General features: G+C 28.6%; 3 protein-coding genes across 3 annotated transcripts; 2 read left to right on the top strand and 1 right to left on the bottom strand.

The window, feature by feature from the left end:
- Positions 1-1107: 1107 nt before the first annotated feature.
- Positions 1108-3141, top strand: LOC105975879 (large ribosomal RNA subunit accumulation protein YCED homolog 1, chloroplastic). Its single transcript, XM_013001120.2, has 2 exons — positions 1108-1738; positions 2662-3141. Exons 1-2 carry the CDS (start codon positions 1185-1187, stop codon positions 3062-3064), a joined length of 957 nt encoding a protein of 318 aa, XP_012856574.2. The 5' UTR covers positions 1108-1184; the 3' UTR covers positions 3065-3141.
- A 915-nt stretch (positions 3142-4056) lies between these two features.
- Positions 4057-5924, top strand: LOC105975495 (large ribosomal RNA subunit accumulation protein YCED homolog 1, chloroplastic). The gene is made up of 2 exons (XM_013000694.2): positions 4057-4654; positions 5367-5924. Exons 1-2 carry the CDS (start codon positions 4515-4517, stop codon positions 5767-5769), a joined length of 543 nt encoding a protein of 180 aa, XP_012856148.2. The 5' UTR covers positions 4057-4514; the 3' UTR covers positions 5770-5924.
- Positions 5925-9474: 3550 nt separating this feature from the next.
- LOC105975561 (ethylene-responsive transcription factor WIN1) lies at positions 9475-10935 on the bottom strand. Its single transcript, XM_013000762.2, has 2 exons — positions 10794-10935; positions 9475-10601 (listed from the first exon to the last, which is right to left on the bottom strand). The coding sequence occupies exons 1-2, from the start codon at positions 10871-10873 to the stop codon at positions 10025-10027; spliced, it is 657 nt and encodes a 218-aa protein (XP_012856216.2). The 5' UTR covers positions 10874-10935; the 3' UTR covers positions 9475-10024.
- Positions 10936-16376: the final 5441 nt, after the last annotated feature.

Genomic DNA, 16376 nt, shown 5'->3' with positions numbered 1-16376 from the left:
TCAACATATAATTTGTAGTACCTCAGGCGCTATCAGTTGTACTAAAATTAATTGGTGTTAGGAGATGTGCAAATTATAGTCTTATAGTGCATTCAACACACACAAGCGCTCACGATATTCGATTGTGGACGGCCCATACCCGAGCCTCCACCACGTTGGCTGTCAAACTCAGACTAACATAATCCCTCGTGGTTTATGGTTACGCTAGTTTTTATTTATATTTTTATAAATTCTTTATTTCAGGGCAAATTACGGCCAATCCCCTAAGATAAGGTTAAATTACGATAAACCCCTTTTGTTTGGGTAATTATAATCACCTTCCTCAATTATGTATTCTTACATATGCACCCTTACAATATCAAATTTATCAACTGAATGAGAATTTTTTTGTAACAAAATACGTGGTTAAAGGAGTAGTTATGATTACTCAAAAAATAGGAGGTTTTCGCAATTTAACTTTATCTCAGGAGACTGGGCGTAATTTGCCCTTTTCTAATATTTTTTTTGGCTATAGTATTAGCTACAAATTACAATAATCAACTACAATGTTTTTCAATAAATTCATTTTAATTATTATTTTAATTGTTTTTATGTATTTTTTATTCGACAGATGACTAAATCGTATATAACTATAAATTGTAACAATCAACTATAAATTATACTAAATCAACTACAAATTACATTTAATCAACTACAAATTCTAATAAATAATTTATTTTTACTAAATTTACGACAATGTATATACTCCCTCCGTCCCAATTTAAATGTCGTTTTGGCTTGTTTTACACATATTAAGAAAATCAATAAATGTGCATAGATTATAGTAAAAAACAGATCAAATTACTAAAATATCCTCGACATTAATTGATTCTCAACTAATTAATTAGGAGTAATTAATGGTAAAATTGACAATAATACAATTAATGCTTCATTGAAAATGTAAAATGACAAATAATGTGGGACAAAAAAAAACTCTCTAAAAAGACATAATATGGGACAGAGGGAATATTATATAACGAAGGTTGTAAATAGGTGGGAGTAAAAAAAAATTATAATTTACTTATACGAAATTATAAAATTATTTATTTTTATTTTTGCAATAATATAAAAATAGTTTATCGGATAAACAAACTAAAGTCCTTCGACAACAGCGAAACCATTTCTTAAACCCCGAGCAGCTGAAAATGCTCCGCCCAATCGCCGCCGCCTCCACCACCGCCGTGCCCTCTTCCCCTCTCGTCCAATTCACCTCCGTAAGATCTACATACCTCCACAAACCCTTCAAATTGAACCACCCAACAAACATAATCCTAAAAAAACCATCCACCTTATCAAATTTAACCCTAACAAAAACCCGCAGCAGCAGCAGCAGCAGTTCCCAATTAACCACCCATTCCGAGAAACCCTCCGACAGCGATTGGGAATTTCCGGACGATGTAATCGGAGAAGAAGGAGATGAAGACGAGGGCAGCCCCTGGGAAGGCGCGATTTTGTACAGGCGAAACGCCGCCGTTTCGCATTTGGAGTACTGCACTACTCTCGAGAGGCTAGGGTTAGGAAAAGTATCCTCGGAATTCTCGAAGAACCGGGCTTCGGAGATGGGGTTGCGCGTGGTGAAACCCGTGAAGGAGTTTCCCGACGGAACTCCGGTTTTGATTTCGGCAGATGTTACTCGGAGGAAGCAGAAATTGAGGCTCGACGGAATTGTTCGAACTGTCATTTCTCTTAATTGCAACAGGTATTTCCTTTTTATTTTTTTAATTTAATTTAATTTATTTTATTTTTGTGCAGCATTGATTTAATTGTGCTTGTGATATATTTACATTGTTTTTTTTTTTTTTTGCTTATATGTTTAGTTCTTGTGGATGTTTGATTGATGTAATTCAGTTATATGCTATTACAATTACGATTAACTTAGGAAGTTACGACGACGAACAATTGAAAATTAGTGCATTTGAAAAAGCTAAGAGATTTTTTTTAGGTTTCAACCGAACTTCGAGAAATTATCTTACGTAGATCTAATAATGCAAATGAATACTTGGATTAATGTAATTTATTTCACGTATAGAGTACGTAGTATAGTTAACTTGCTCGCAGTTATTTGCCATTGATCAATAATCTAGAATCGAACCAGCCACTTAAGAGTATAAATTGTTTAATCGAAAAGATATAAAAGTAATCATTGTATATTTGTTTGGTTAGCATTTGATAAGAATCGGAAGTGAAGGTATCGTTTTTTTTTGTGTGCTTTTTGGGCCTTATAAGTTTTTGGCTTGTTAACGATGTCACATCGGAATCATTCAATGTTATATGTCGCAAATTTTATTTAAATCGAAAAAGATGGGATGGTATTTGTTTTGCATTGGATCCCATTATTATTGGGAGGAGAAAAAAATCGGATTGATATTTGGGCCTGAGTGTATACAAATAGTCGTTCCGACGAGAAATCTGCATGTAGATGGATTTGGGCCTAAATAAAGAAAACTTCAAAAATTTTAAATAAAATTTTTAATTTATTTTCTTTCGAATCGAATACTCGTTCTGCTTATCGTGCAACATGCGAGACGATTAATTAGCCAAAATGCTTGACTGTTCTTTTATTTGTGTAACTCGAGTATTTGTTTAAGTAAGTAATTTATCTTAATTTACCAATTTGTGAAGGTGTGGCGAACCAGCTGCGCAGAGTATCTACTCCGATTTCTCACTTTTACTGTGTGAAGAACCCCTCCAAGAATCTGAAACCATAAACTTGGGTACAATTTTTGGAGACGAGAAATTAAAAACCGTCGAAGCAGAAGACAGTGATGATAGCTTAATCGATTTAGACGATCAGTTATATTTTCCTCCAGACGAAAAAGTGGTCGATATTTCGAAGAATATAAGAGACCTTATACATGTGGAGATCACCATTACAGCTGTGTGTGGTCCTAATTGCAGAGGATTATGCCTCGATTGCGGCGCTAATCTCAACATTAGTAAGTGTATCTGCGGGAAGAAGAAGGTTCAGGAAAAAGGCTACGGTGGGCCCCTCCGAGATTTGAGAGAGCAAATGCAGCAAACATAAATTTCACTTTTTTTTTTATTTTTTTTTATTTTAATAATAAAAAAACAATTATTTGAGAAATTTATTTTTGTTGTAAATATTTTTTTAATCAAACCAATATAAAATAGATTAATATTGAATTGTCTAAGTTACCCCCGATGATATTTTACTGAAATAATTAAATTAAATCTGTTTTAAATATACAGTATTATTTTACATAATTACCCTTAATCAATATTTTTCTAAATAAGGACATTATTAATTAAAATAATTATGTTTGACCTCTTAATTATCTGCATCACATGTCACAAAATGTATTTACTTAAAATTGAGAATTTAACTAGAATCCTAACACGAATTTATTAGGATCCTAATTATATATGCATTACAATTTTTACGGATTAATTTGTCGATGTAAATTGTTTATCAAAAAAAAAAGTCAATTTAACTATAATTTAACAAGAACCCTAATTACGAATCGGCATAACCTTAATTACGAATAAATCCATAGGGCAACCTAGAATCACAATTAGACGACCTTCGATCTTTAATACAATATGAATATGGGATTAAAGTAAGAAAACTATTAAGGGTTTCAACCAAAACCTTAATTATTGAAATACAAGTAATATACCTAATTCTTCGGAATTAGACATCCTTAAATAAGCTTATTCTGAAGAAATAGTGTAACGATGCACCAATTCGAATTTGTAGCAAAGTAAGAATAAATTAAAGGGTCGAAAAAAAATGATGAATAACTGAATTGATCGTAAAACCGTAAGACCAGATTTCTAAGATGAAGATGGAGAACTTATTTGATTTGATGAGAGATTAGGGATATATCAGCATTATTAGAAAATAATATCGATTAGTTTTTTTATCATGTTTGTGTATAAGGTTATTATGAACATTCAAAAAAACAGTAATAAATTAATTAAAATTCCATTAAAATAGAGAGAGTAAAATTGACATTTCATTAATAATTTATAATTGCCGATTTTTTTAAAATAATAATTGCACAAAGAGTATTTTGCAACAATAGATTGTGTTGCTGGGACACGTGTATCCAATCGCCGCCGCCTCCACCACCGCCGTGACCTCTTCCTCTCTCGTCCAATTCACCTCCGTAAGATCTACATACCTCCACAAAACCTTCAAATTGAACCACCTAACAAACATAATCCTAAAAAAACCATCCACCTTATCAAATTTAACCCTAACAAAAACCCGCAGCAGCAGCAGCAGCAGCAGCAGCAGTTCCCAATTAACCACCCATTCCGAGAAACCCTCCAACAGCGATTGGGAATTTCCAGACGAAGTAATCGGAGATGAAGACGAGGGCAGCCCCTGGGAAGGCGCGATTTTGTACAAACGAAACGCCGCCGTTTCGCATTTGGAGTACTGCACTACTCTCGAGAGGCTAGGGTTAGGAAAGGTATCCTCGGAATTCTCGAAGAACCGGGATTCGGAGATGGGGTTGCGCGTGGTGAAATCCGTTAAGGATTTTCCCGACGGAACTCCGGTGTTGATTTCGGCAGATGTTACTCGGAGGAAGCAGAAATTGAGGCTCGACGGAATTGTTCGAACTGTCATTTCTCTTAATTGCAACAGGTATTCTTTTTCATTTTTTAATTTAATTTAATTTATTTTATTTTTGTGCAGCATTGATTTAATTGTGCTTGTGATATATTTACATTGTTTTTTTTTTTTGCTTATATATTTAGTTCTTGTGGATGTTTGATTGATGTATTCAGTTATATGCTATTACAATTAGTCAATTACAATTAGTATAAATTGTTTAATTGAAAACCGGTGAAAAGATGTAAAGTAATCATTGTATATTGTCAAGTGTGCTGCACTTATGAAATTTTTTGGTTAACATTTGATAAGAATCGGAATCGAAGGTATCGTTCTCTTCTGTGTGCTTTTTGGGCCTTATAAGTATTTGGCTTGTTAACGATGTGACATCGGAATGATTCAATGGTATATGTCGTAATTTTATTAAAATTGAAAAAAATGGGATGGTATTTCTTTTGCATTGGATCCCATTATTATTGGGAGATGAAAAAAATCGTATTGATATTTGGGCCTGAAAGTGTATACAAATAGTCGTTCGGACGCAGAGAAATCTGCATGTAAATGGATTTGGGCCTAAGTAAAGAAAACTTCAAAATTTTAAATAAAATATTAATTTATTTTCTTTCGCTCTGGTTATCGTGCAACACGCGACACGAATGATTAGCCAAAATGCTTGACGGTTATTTTATTTGTGTAGCTCAAGTATTTGTTTAAGTAATTTATCTTAATTTACCGATTTGTGAAGGTGTGACGAACCAGCTGCGCAGAGTATCTACTCCGATTTCTCACTTTTACTGTGTGAAAAACCCCTCCAAGAATCCGATACCATAAACTTGGGTACGATTTTCGGAGACGAGAAATTAAAAAGCGTTGAAGCAGAAGACAGTGACGATAGCTTAATCGATTTAGACGATCAGTTGTATTTTCCTCCAGACGAAAAAGTGGTCGATATTTCGAAGAATATAAGAGACCTTATACATGTGGAGATCACCATTACAGCTCTGTGTGGTCCTAATTGTAGAGGATTATGCCTCGATTGCGGCACTAATCTCAACATTAGTAAGTTTATCTGTGGGAAGAAGAAGGTTCACGAAAAAGGCTACGGTGGGCCCCTCCGAGATTTGAGAGAGCAAATGCAGCAAACATAAATTTCACTTTTTTATTTAAATTAAAAAAAAAAATTAATTAAGAAATTTGTTTTTGTTGTAAATATTTTTATTTTTAAGGAATGGGAAATGAATCTGCAGGTTTGTTTGAGAGTGATGAATTTGCATGCAGCACATGGAATTTTTTATTTGCACAAGTCTGGAATCTTTTGAAAGCTCAATTTACCAGTTTTCTCAGCAATGATTGACTTATATATATATATATATATATATATATATATATATATATATATATATATATATATATATATATATATATATATATATCACTGTTGAATTTAATTCGAAATGTTAAATCTACATTAAATTCATTAGTGATTTCGCTTTCTGGATGCAAAAGACTTGGGACTTTTCAAGTTCTTGAAAATAACAGTATATTAATTTTTGATGTATATATATTGTGTTTATTATGTGTTGTCAGTTGTCATTATATCCTAATTAATTACTTAAGTCGTTACAGCAATGTCTGGTGATTAGACAACATTAGCAAACGTTTCATCAAATAATTGACACTTTTTTCTTTCTTTATATGCTTATAAGAGGCTTGGAAATAATGAATATTATTTATGGAAAACTATGGCCACCCGGATGTAGGGTTAAATTACGAAAAAACCCCTCATATTTAGGCAGTTACAACCACCCTCAGCTATGTATTGTAACCAAACCAAAATTTCACGCCAAAATTTCATATCGTTTACCGAACCAAAATATATGGTTCAGTAATTTTTTTTTTTTTTGGGTACTTGAGAAAATGATTTACAGTAAAACTAGCAACACAAAAAGTATGCAAAATAGGTATAGGGAGAAGAGAAGAGTGGACCTTATTATATATGAGAAAGAAACAAAAATGAAGCCCACGGGGAACAGAGAACAATTAATATTACCAAAAATTCAATAAATATTAAAATTAAAATATAGCCCCACACACACATGCATGCAGTAATTACCACATTATTATGTGTTCGATCGAATTAGCTAACACATTCCACAGACAATTGACATTTCATGGTTACCACCCTTATTTCATATATATATATATATATACACACACACACTTCCTTTTACATATGAAATTAAATTATTAAATAAGAGCATTTATATCCACCTTCACAATCTAGATGAAACACATCAAACATAAATTATAATGCACCCCCTTTCTTCTTCTTCTAGGACCACTAATTAATTTACCAAATTAAATTCATTTTTTTTTTCTCGATTAATGGTACCCGTTTCCAATTACTAGGATCCGGGTCATTCGGGTCGGACTCGGATAAAGGCCCGTTTACGCGACCGGTTTGAGCTTCGGCTTGATGGACACTCACACCCCTATGGTGATATAGTTCACTAATTAACGTTGTCATGGTCGAATAGTGAATTATCGACAAATAAATTTATAAACTATGAATTATGAATTTATTATGTGACCTACTCTTGTGGGGCTCTAATTAAATTATATGAAACAAGTATTCTGCAGATGAGTATAATATTCACCATATGTCGAGACTTGGAATATTCATTTGGACAACTTTGTCATTCATCATCTCCTAATAATTGAAATTAAACCAAAGAAAAAATTAAATTAATTCACCAACTAATCGACGGTGGGTTTTTTATGTTTATTGCCTTCAGTGGACGATTGCTGCCTAATGCAGGCTAACAATCTTCCTCTCGGCAATTGCTCCAATTGGGAAACGAAACTGACCTTGGCTCTAATATCACTTATAGGACGGTCTCATGCGCTGCTAGATCAATTAATGTCAGGAAATACGCAATCCATAATCTTATAGTATTGCATTCAGCACACACAAAATTGTACGATATTCGACTGTGGGCCGCCGCCCATACTCAGACCTTTCCACGTGGATAATTGATGCCGAACTCAAGCTAACAACTAGTTATTTAGTAGTTTGGTCATAGGTATTATCTACGATCTACATGTATGTACAAATATTGCGTGGGGTTTATATATATGTGCATATTGTGTATATATATGTATGTATACAAATATTGTGTGTATGTGTGTATAAATATAGTAATAAAATAAGGTAATTATTTTATGGACTTATTAATAATGTAAAAAGCACATTAATTAATATATATATTAAATGAAATCAGTAGCTAGCTAGTCATTTTCATATAATTATATGATTGAATAGTCAATAATTAGAAAAGCCCATTTTTGAAGTGATGCAGGAGGAATTAATATTGTACGGAAAATGATGACAACTCACCATTAATTTTGTAACTGCTACTTCAATGAATATCTTCTCTTCGCACATATATCATAATTAAATTGGGATCAATTAAATTATGGTAAATTACAGTAAAGTCTGAGGTAATATTAAATTACGAAAAAGTTCTCCATTTTTTGGATTATGTGAAATATTCTTCAGTTTGTACACGTTTACGGCATTTGATCTCCACATTTGTGAACAAGATGATCATAAGATGTGTCTCTTAGCTTGTAAATATCAGATTGTGGTGTATCAAAAACTGTATTTTCGCACAAAACGAATACAAACTAGACAACATTCCACGGAATCTAGAAGATTTTATTGAATTTAACGTCATAAAGGTGGACGTGTAAGAAGATTCATAGTTGGTGATGGTGGTTTGTAATTATCCAAATAAAAGGGGTATTTTCGTAATTTGACCTTACCTAATGGGTTGGTCGTAATTTACCCCATACTCAAATTGGGATCAATTAAATTATTAGGTGTATTTAAATGTGTTGCCTTTTTTCCTTCCTCCTTTGAGCTAACCATTTGATTAAAATTAAGTTCAAATGTCAACCCATTCTTGGAATCAATAAAAGTTAGTATATATGAATCAAATATTTGTTTCACTTTATTTTGTTAATTTTCTTTTTCAGAGAAAACAGTGAAAAATGAGGGAAAAGGGTTACTAAATGCTACTCATAGTAATGTTCTTCAATTAAAAGAAAACAAAAAAATCAATCAAAATATCAAGACCTTTTTACATAAATGTAAAAATAAAAAAAGTAAAAATAATACTAACTCCGTTTCTTCGCTAACATGCACCGAGAAAAAAAAAATTAATATTGCAACATAATAATATTAGTATCAATAAATTAAATTTTCCAATTCAAAAGAAAAAAAAAGTCCACAAATTTTATCTTTATAGTATATATAGTATAATTAAAACTGGAGATGTTTCTTTATATAATATAACTAGGGTTGGAAATCTGAAGGATCGGATCTGAATTAGCACTTTCGTAAAAAAAAAAAAACAAATCGGTTTTTTTTTAATTGTAGAACTATTCCAAATTCCGTTGAAAAAATTGTTCCGAAATCGGATCTTATTGTACTGGATTTAAAAGAAATCGGAAATATTATTCTTTTATTCACCTCTATATATATATATAACTAAAATTGGATCGGAATCTGCAACCTTGTTAACATTTCAATTCCGATAAAAAAAATGGCAAAATTTTCTAAATTCGGAATGAAAAAGTTCATTTACCCGTACTTAGAGCGAAGTACTGAGCCACCGATTCACGTACAATCGAAACCAACGATATTCGAAAATTCCGTTACAATTTCCACCTGCCCTATATATAGTCGACTTCAGACGAATTGTTAGAATCAAGATTTTATAAGTAGCAACAAAATAATTAAAAGAGACGTGTTTAAAAATAAATAATTGATCTCAACATAACCAACACAAGTGTGTATATATATGTAGGAAAGATAACATTGAACTTTCTCAAATGACAAATATGAATAAATTTCTACAACCATAGGAAGAATATCAAATTATGTGTGTTCAAATGAGTAACACACAATAATTGATTTATTTCATATAGACAAAAGCCTTCATGGCTAATTTAATAATCCACCCTATTTTTATATAGGAATGAACTCAAACGAATCACATAATTCCATTTATATAATATATAGATACGGAAAATACAGAAATCATATGCTACATCCGGTTATTTACACCGAGTGGATTTGAACTCTAGACAATCTACATATAATCACACACACACATCAAAGTGTATGTGTGTTTAGTGGTTCAGAATACACACGGTATAAACAACCAGGTGTAGCATCTAATTAACTGGGAAAATAGGTATATAAGTTTGGATTTTTTTTATTTTTTTTAGTCCTTGTGAATATTAATATCATAATATACGAAAAATTAACTAAATATAAACGTATAATGGAATATAATTATATATATTAAATATAATTTAGAAATTAATTTGATTGGATTAATTCCTGTTGAGAAGTTCCTCGATCATTTGCAGTGCAATCCTTTCCTCTTCATCAATCCCACCCCTCATCATACCGAAGGATTCCGCCGGAGATGCCGCCAGAGGCGGCAGCGGCGGCGGTGGCAGTTCATGGTCGTGATCCATGGTTGACGACGGGATATTCTGATCGGCGTTCTTTTTCTTGCCAAGCTCAACGGTCATGACCCAGTTGGATTCCGACCCGGATCCGGCCCGTTTCTGCCACACCCCAATGTGGGAATTCTCGGTATCTAGCCTGAGGCAAGTGAGAGAAGGCGACGGAGATTTGCAGCACTTCCGAAGCTTTGCGCTGAGAATCGACGAGAGAGAAGTCGCTCTCGCGTTGGCCGCCGCCGCCGCCGCCGCAGAGGCGGTGGAAGACGATGAGGAAGATGACGGAGAAATATTATCGTTTCCGTTACCGTCAACATCCCGGCTAACCGGCACCGGAAAGTTGGTCTTGGCGTTTCTGCCGCTCATCAGAATCGCCGCCTCGTCGTACGCCCTCGCCGCCTCCTCCGCCGTCTCGAAAGTCCCAAGCCACACCCTCCTCTTCCTGTCAGACAATAAAAAAAATAGGGTTTCATATTGTAATAACACCGAAAAAAGTACGTACATGGTGATCGATATATATATGTAACAAATAAGTTTTCGTTGCAACTTGCAGATGATATAATAATATAGTGTGTGTGTGTGTGTAAATAATGTGAATGCACAGAGGAATTAAATGAAGAAGAGAAGTATTTACAGGAGAGGGTGTCGTATCTCTGACACCCAAGAACCCCAGTGCCGCTGTCGGACACCTCTATATTTTTTCTTTAGTACCATTTTTTTTTTTTCTTTTTTTTTTTTTTGTCGTCTGCAGAAAGAAACTCTGATGAAGGAATGAGAATGAATATTTGATTTATAATTTAGTATGATTTAGTCTGAAAGATACCTCGCATTTGCAGTATGATTTATAGTACTTACATGATCATCTTTATAATTAAGAGGGAGAGAGAGAATGGAAGTAATAGAGAGAGAAAGAGAGAGAGAGAGAGAGAGAGAGAGAGAGAGGGGCCTAGGTATTTCTGGTGCAGTGGTCCAGTGTGCAGTTCCGTGCAGTTGGGCCATGGCTACTTATAGAGAGCCACAGTTTGTGGGTTCGTTGTATAAACACGATTTTAATTAAGTAGAGAGCCATTTTTGTTTACATGCATGTGAATAGTCAAAACATTTGCCTACCTATATATATATATGATCTACCCTTTTCAACTACATATTTAGGTTAAAAAACTTTGCCCTAATTCAGTAATTTAAAGATTCGTACTTGCTATTGTATATTATATATATACACATGTGGATTACGTCTCTCGTATGGTTTACAAGCTATTATACGAGAGTGTAGGTTTATCTAGTGCACATATATGGTTGGTTGCGGACTCTTTCATTACTCAAAAAATAAAAAAGGAATGTGTTAAACGCTCATTGGACGCAATTTCATTAACAATTAGGACGATTATACTTTTTTGTTTCGATAAAAGTCTCGCTTGTTTATTTTACGAAAATATCCTCATTGTTTTATTAGCTAAAAGTCTCTAGGGACGGGGTATGCGTGTTTGTGAGAAGTTCGTGCGAGCCAATTCTATGAGCAATGACGGGCTCGCCCTAGACATAAACCCCGGGGTTTAAAAGAGTGGAGCTCGAGCCAAGACTGGCAAATTTCATGAGGTTGACACGAATTTGATGCGCTTCAGTTCTAACTATCGAACTATTCAGATTTTTAACGTGTAGTCCAAATTATTTATTTAAAAAAATCTTGATATTCCAATTAATTCTATACTAATTCAATTTCACAACATTTTTCGATATGTTCCAGGCAGCCATCGACGTCAAATTATATAATCGAACATATTTTTTTCTATAAGAAGCGACGATGGGTTAGCAAACTACGACCACCTTAATTAATTAGTGCGGTAGGATTAATTTACATAATTATTTCACTAAATAAAAACGTGGTCCTGTTGAGGAATTAAATGCCTATCTATATTAATTACGCAGTTTTAACTGTCAAATAAACATTGTATTATTGGTCCATAAGTTAGATTAGATACATATAGCCTGCTAAAATATTATGGATCTTGTTGTAACTAATTAATTGCTAAAATGAAAATTGAATGATTAAATATATCTACGGTTGGATGTGAGTAGTGTATCTACTAATGATTATTTTGTGCCGTTGATCTTAGGTCTAAGCAGACAGTCTTGACCTAGATTTTTGGTTTAAGGTAGCCCTAGAGTTCAAGAAAGGTTTAATGTGTGATTAGAAAATTGTGATTTGAATGTAATAATAGAGTAATTATGATTGTAAACCTTAATATTTGACTCTAATGCGTAGGCTTTGATTGGTGCAAGACTGTTGACTGGTCTTCTTCTCCCTTTTTTTTTTTTTTTTTTTTTGAGATTTTATTTAATTAATTATCGGTCTAGTTTGTAAATTTAATCGTCGTTTTTAAAATTAAAATTGGTTATGTTTAATTTAGGCGTACATGATCAATGCTCGATCGATGAATGTGATCAACAATATGATAATATGATATATCTAGCATTTTCTAATAAAAAATACTTTGTGTGTTCTAAAATAAGTGTCACTTTTGCGCACGTATAAATAAAACTAATACAATATACGTGAATTTTAGGGGGGAAAAACCATGTAATGCGACTAAAATACTCGTGTCACTAATTTTGTTTCCATTAATTATATTTCAACTAATTAGTAGTAATAAGGCAAAATTGAGACAATAATAATTAAAGCATTATTATATCTGAAGTGAAGTGACGGATAATAATAATAATAATAATAATTTAAATAATAATAATAATAATAATAATAATAATAATAATAATAATAATAATAATAATAATAATAACAATAACAATAATAATAATAATAATAATAATAATAATAATAATAATAATAATAATAATAATAATAATAATAATAATAATAATAATAATAATAATAATAATAATAATAATAATAATAATAATAATAATAATAATAATAATAATAATAATAATAATAATAATAATAATAATAATAATAATAATAATAATAATAATAATAATAATAATAATAATAATAATAATAATAATAATTTAAATAATATATAATAATAATAATAATAACAATAATAACAATAATAACAATAATAACAATAATAACAATAATAATAATAATAATAATAATAATAATAATAATAATAATAATAATAATAATAATAATAATAATAATAATAATAATAATAACAATAATAACAATAATAACAATAATAACAATAATAATAATAACAATAATAACAATAATAATAATAATAACAACAATAATAACAATAACAACAATAACAACAATAATAATAACAATAACAACAATAACAACAATAATAACAACAATAATAATAATAATAATAATAATAATAATAATAATAATAATAATAATAATAATAATAATAATAATAATAATAATAATAATAATAATAATAATAATAATAATAATAATAATAATAATAATAATAATAATAATAATAATAATAATAATAATAATAATAATAATAATAATAATAATAATAATAATAATAATAATAATAATAATAATAATAATAATAATAATAATAATAATAATAATAACAATAATAATAATAATAATAATAATAATAATAATAATAACAATAACAATAATAATAATAATAATAATAATAATAATAATAATAATAATAATAATAATAATAATAATAATAATAATAATAATAATAATAATAATAATAATAATAATAATAATAATAACAATAACAATAATAATAATAATAATAATAATAATAATAATAATAATAATAATAATAATAATAATAATAATAATAATAATAATAATAATAATAATAATAATAATAATAATAATAATAATAATAATAATAATAATAATAATAATAATAATAATAATAATAATAATAATAATAATAATAATTTAAATAATATATAATAATAATAATAATAACAATAATAACAATAATAACAACAATAATAATAATAATAATAATAATAATAATAATAATAATAATAATAATAATAATAACAATAATAACAATAATAACAATAATAATAATAACAATAATAACAATAATAATAATAATAACAACAATAATAACAATAACAACAATAACAACAATAATAATAACAATAACAACAATAACAACAATAATAACAATAATAATAATAATAATAATAATAATAATAATAATAATAATAATAATAATAATAATAATAATAATAATAATAATAATAATAATAATAATAATAATAATAATAATAATAATAATAATAATAATAATAATAATAATAATAATAATAATAATAATAATAATAATAATAATAATAATAATAATAATAATAATAATAATAATAATAATAATAATAATAATAATAATAATAATAATAATAATAATAATAATAATAATAATAATAATAATAATAATAATAATAATAATAATAATAATAATAATAATAATAATAATAATAATAATAATAATAATAATAATAATAATAATAATAATAATAATAATAATAATAATAATAATAATAATAACAATAATAATAATAATAATAATAATAATAACAATAATAATAACAATAATAATAACAATAATAATAACAATAATAATAACAATAACAATAATAATAACAATAATAATAACAATTAATAATAATAATAATAATAACAATAATAATAATAATAACAACAATAATAACAATAATAACAATAATAACAATAATAATAATAATAACAATAATAATAATAATAATAATAATAATAATAATAATAATAATAATAATAATAATAATAATAATAATAATAATAATAATAATAATAATAATAATAATAATAATAATAATAATAATAATAATAATAATAATAATAATAATAATAATAATAATAATAATAATAATAATAATAATAATAATAATAATAATAATAATAATAATAATAATAATTTAAATAATATATAATATTGTAATAATAGTATTAATCTATTATTCTTGAGCTCAGGAGCTGGCTCGCGAGTTTTATATACATAAATGTAAATAGTATATGATAATATAGAATATAATAATAATATACAAACTAGATATATGAAGTAAAAATAATTATAGTTCATTATTATATTTTTTTTAATTAATAATAATAAATTTGTAAATAATTGAAAGAAAATGAGTTTGAGCTCGAGTTCGAGCTCGACAAAATCGGCTCGAGCCCAGCCCAATTAAAATACTTATGAGCCACATCTCACCAGAATGGATTCGTACTCGCCAAAACAGTCTTGTTCGACTTGTTTACAACCCCTAACTGATCTCGACAAAAAAATTCAAGTGATGTGGTGAGTTTTTTTTTTCTTTTTTTTTTTATATCATATTGTAATGTGAATTATTTGTTATACGCGTTTTGGGCTGCGGCCCATCACACGAGTTTTGTTACACCTATTTTAATATATTAATGTGTGCTTCCAATATAAGGGTATGCAATAAGAGCATATGGTATCTCTCCCCCTACCACACAACACACACACACACACACAAATATATATATATATATATATATATATATATATATATATATATATATAAAAGGGAATAGGAGGATGGCATGTGGAGTAATACTAAGGTAGGTAAAGAATTATGCAAATGAATTATAGTTATTTGTTTTGGTTCACAAGAAAGGTAAGCATACTAATTTCAATGCGATTGTGACACTTTTGGACATTGACATTATGAATCAATAAGCCACTTTATTTATTCCAATGAAAAATCACATGTCAAAATTAAATATTAAATTAAAAATTTATTAAAACCCATTAAGACTTACTATATAAATTGCATGTCCAACGTTGTCTTTCTATGTTATTGGGTAGTCGAGTTAAAAATGAATGATGATCAAATTGGTTTTACTTTTTCTTTTTTTTTTCTTTTTTAAATAATAATTAATTAAAAATATTTATTGGATATTGTCATTTAATTTCCTCAATGATCAAAAAATGTTTATTTAGTCATTAGTTTAGATTTTATCATGCTAATTAATATGATGATGTTGTCATTTAATTTCCTCAATAATTACATTTCTGATGTTACAGAAAAGTCTTTGGAACTAAAAATCGTAATTTTTTCTTTTACCCGTGAGGTAAGACTAAACAAATTATTACCGACACTTGTGGTATACAAATATCTTCATAAGTTATTTCCTTGTTTTACAATTACACCATTACGGAGTTATTAGTAATAGAATCTTGAAGATTCCATGCAATAT

Source organism: Erythranthe guttata, chromosome 9, assembly GCF_056151865.1.
Source record: "Erythranthe guttata isolate IM_541 chromosome 9, IM_541, whole genome shotgun sequence".
NCBI classification, from domain to species: Eukaryota; Viridiplantae; Streptophyta; class Magnoliopsida; order Lamiales; family Phrymaceae; genus Erythranthe; species Erythranthe guttata.
This window is presented reverse-complemented; position numbering and strand designations above follow the sequence as displayed.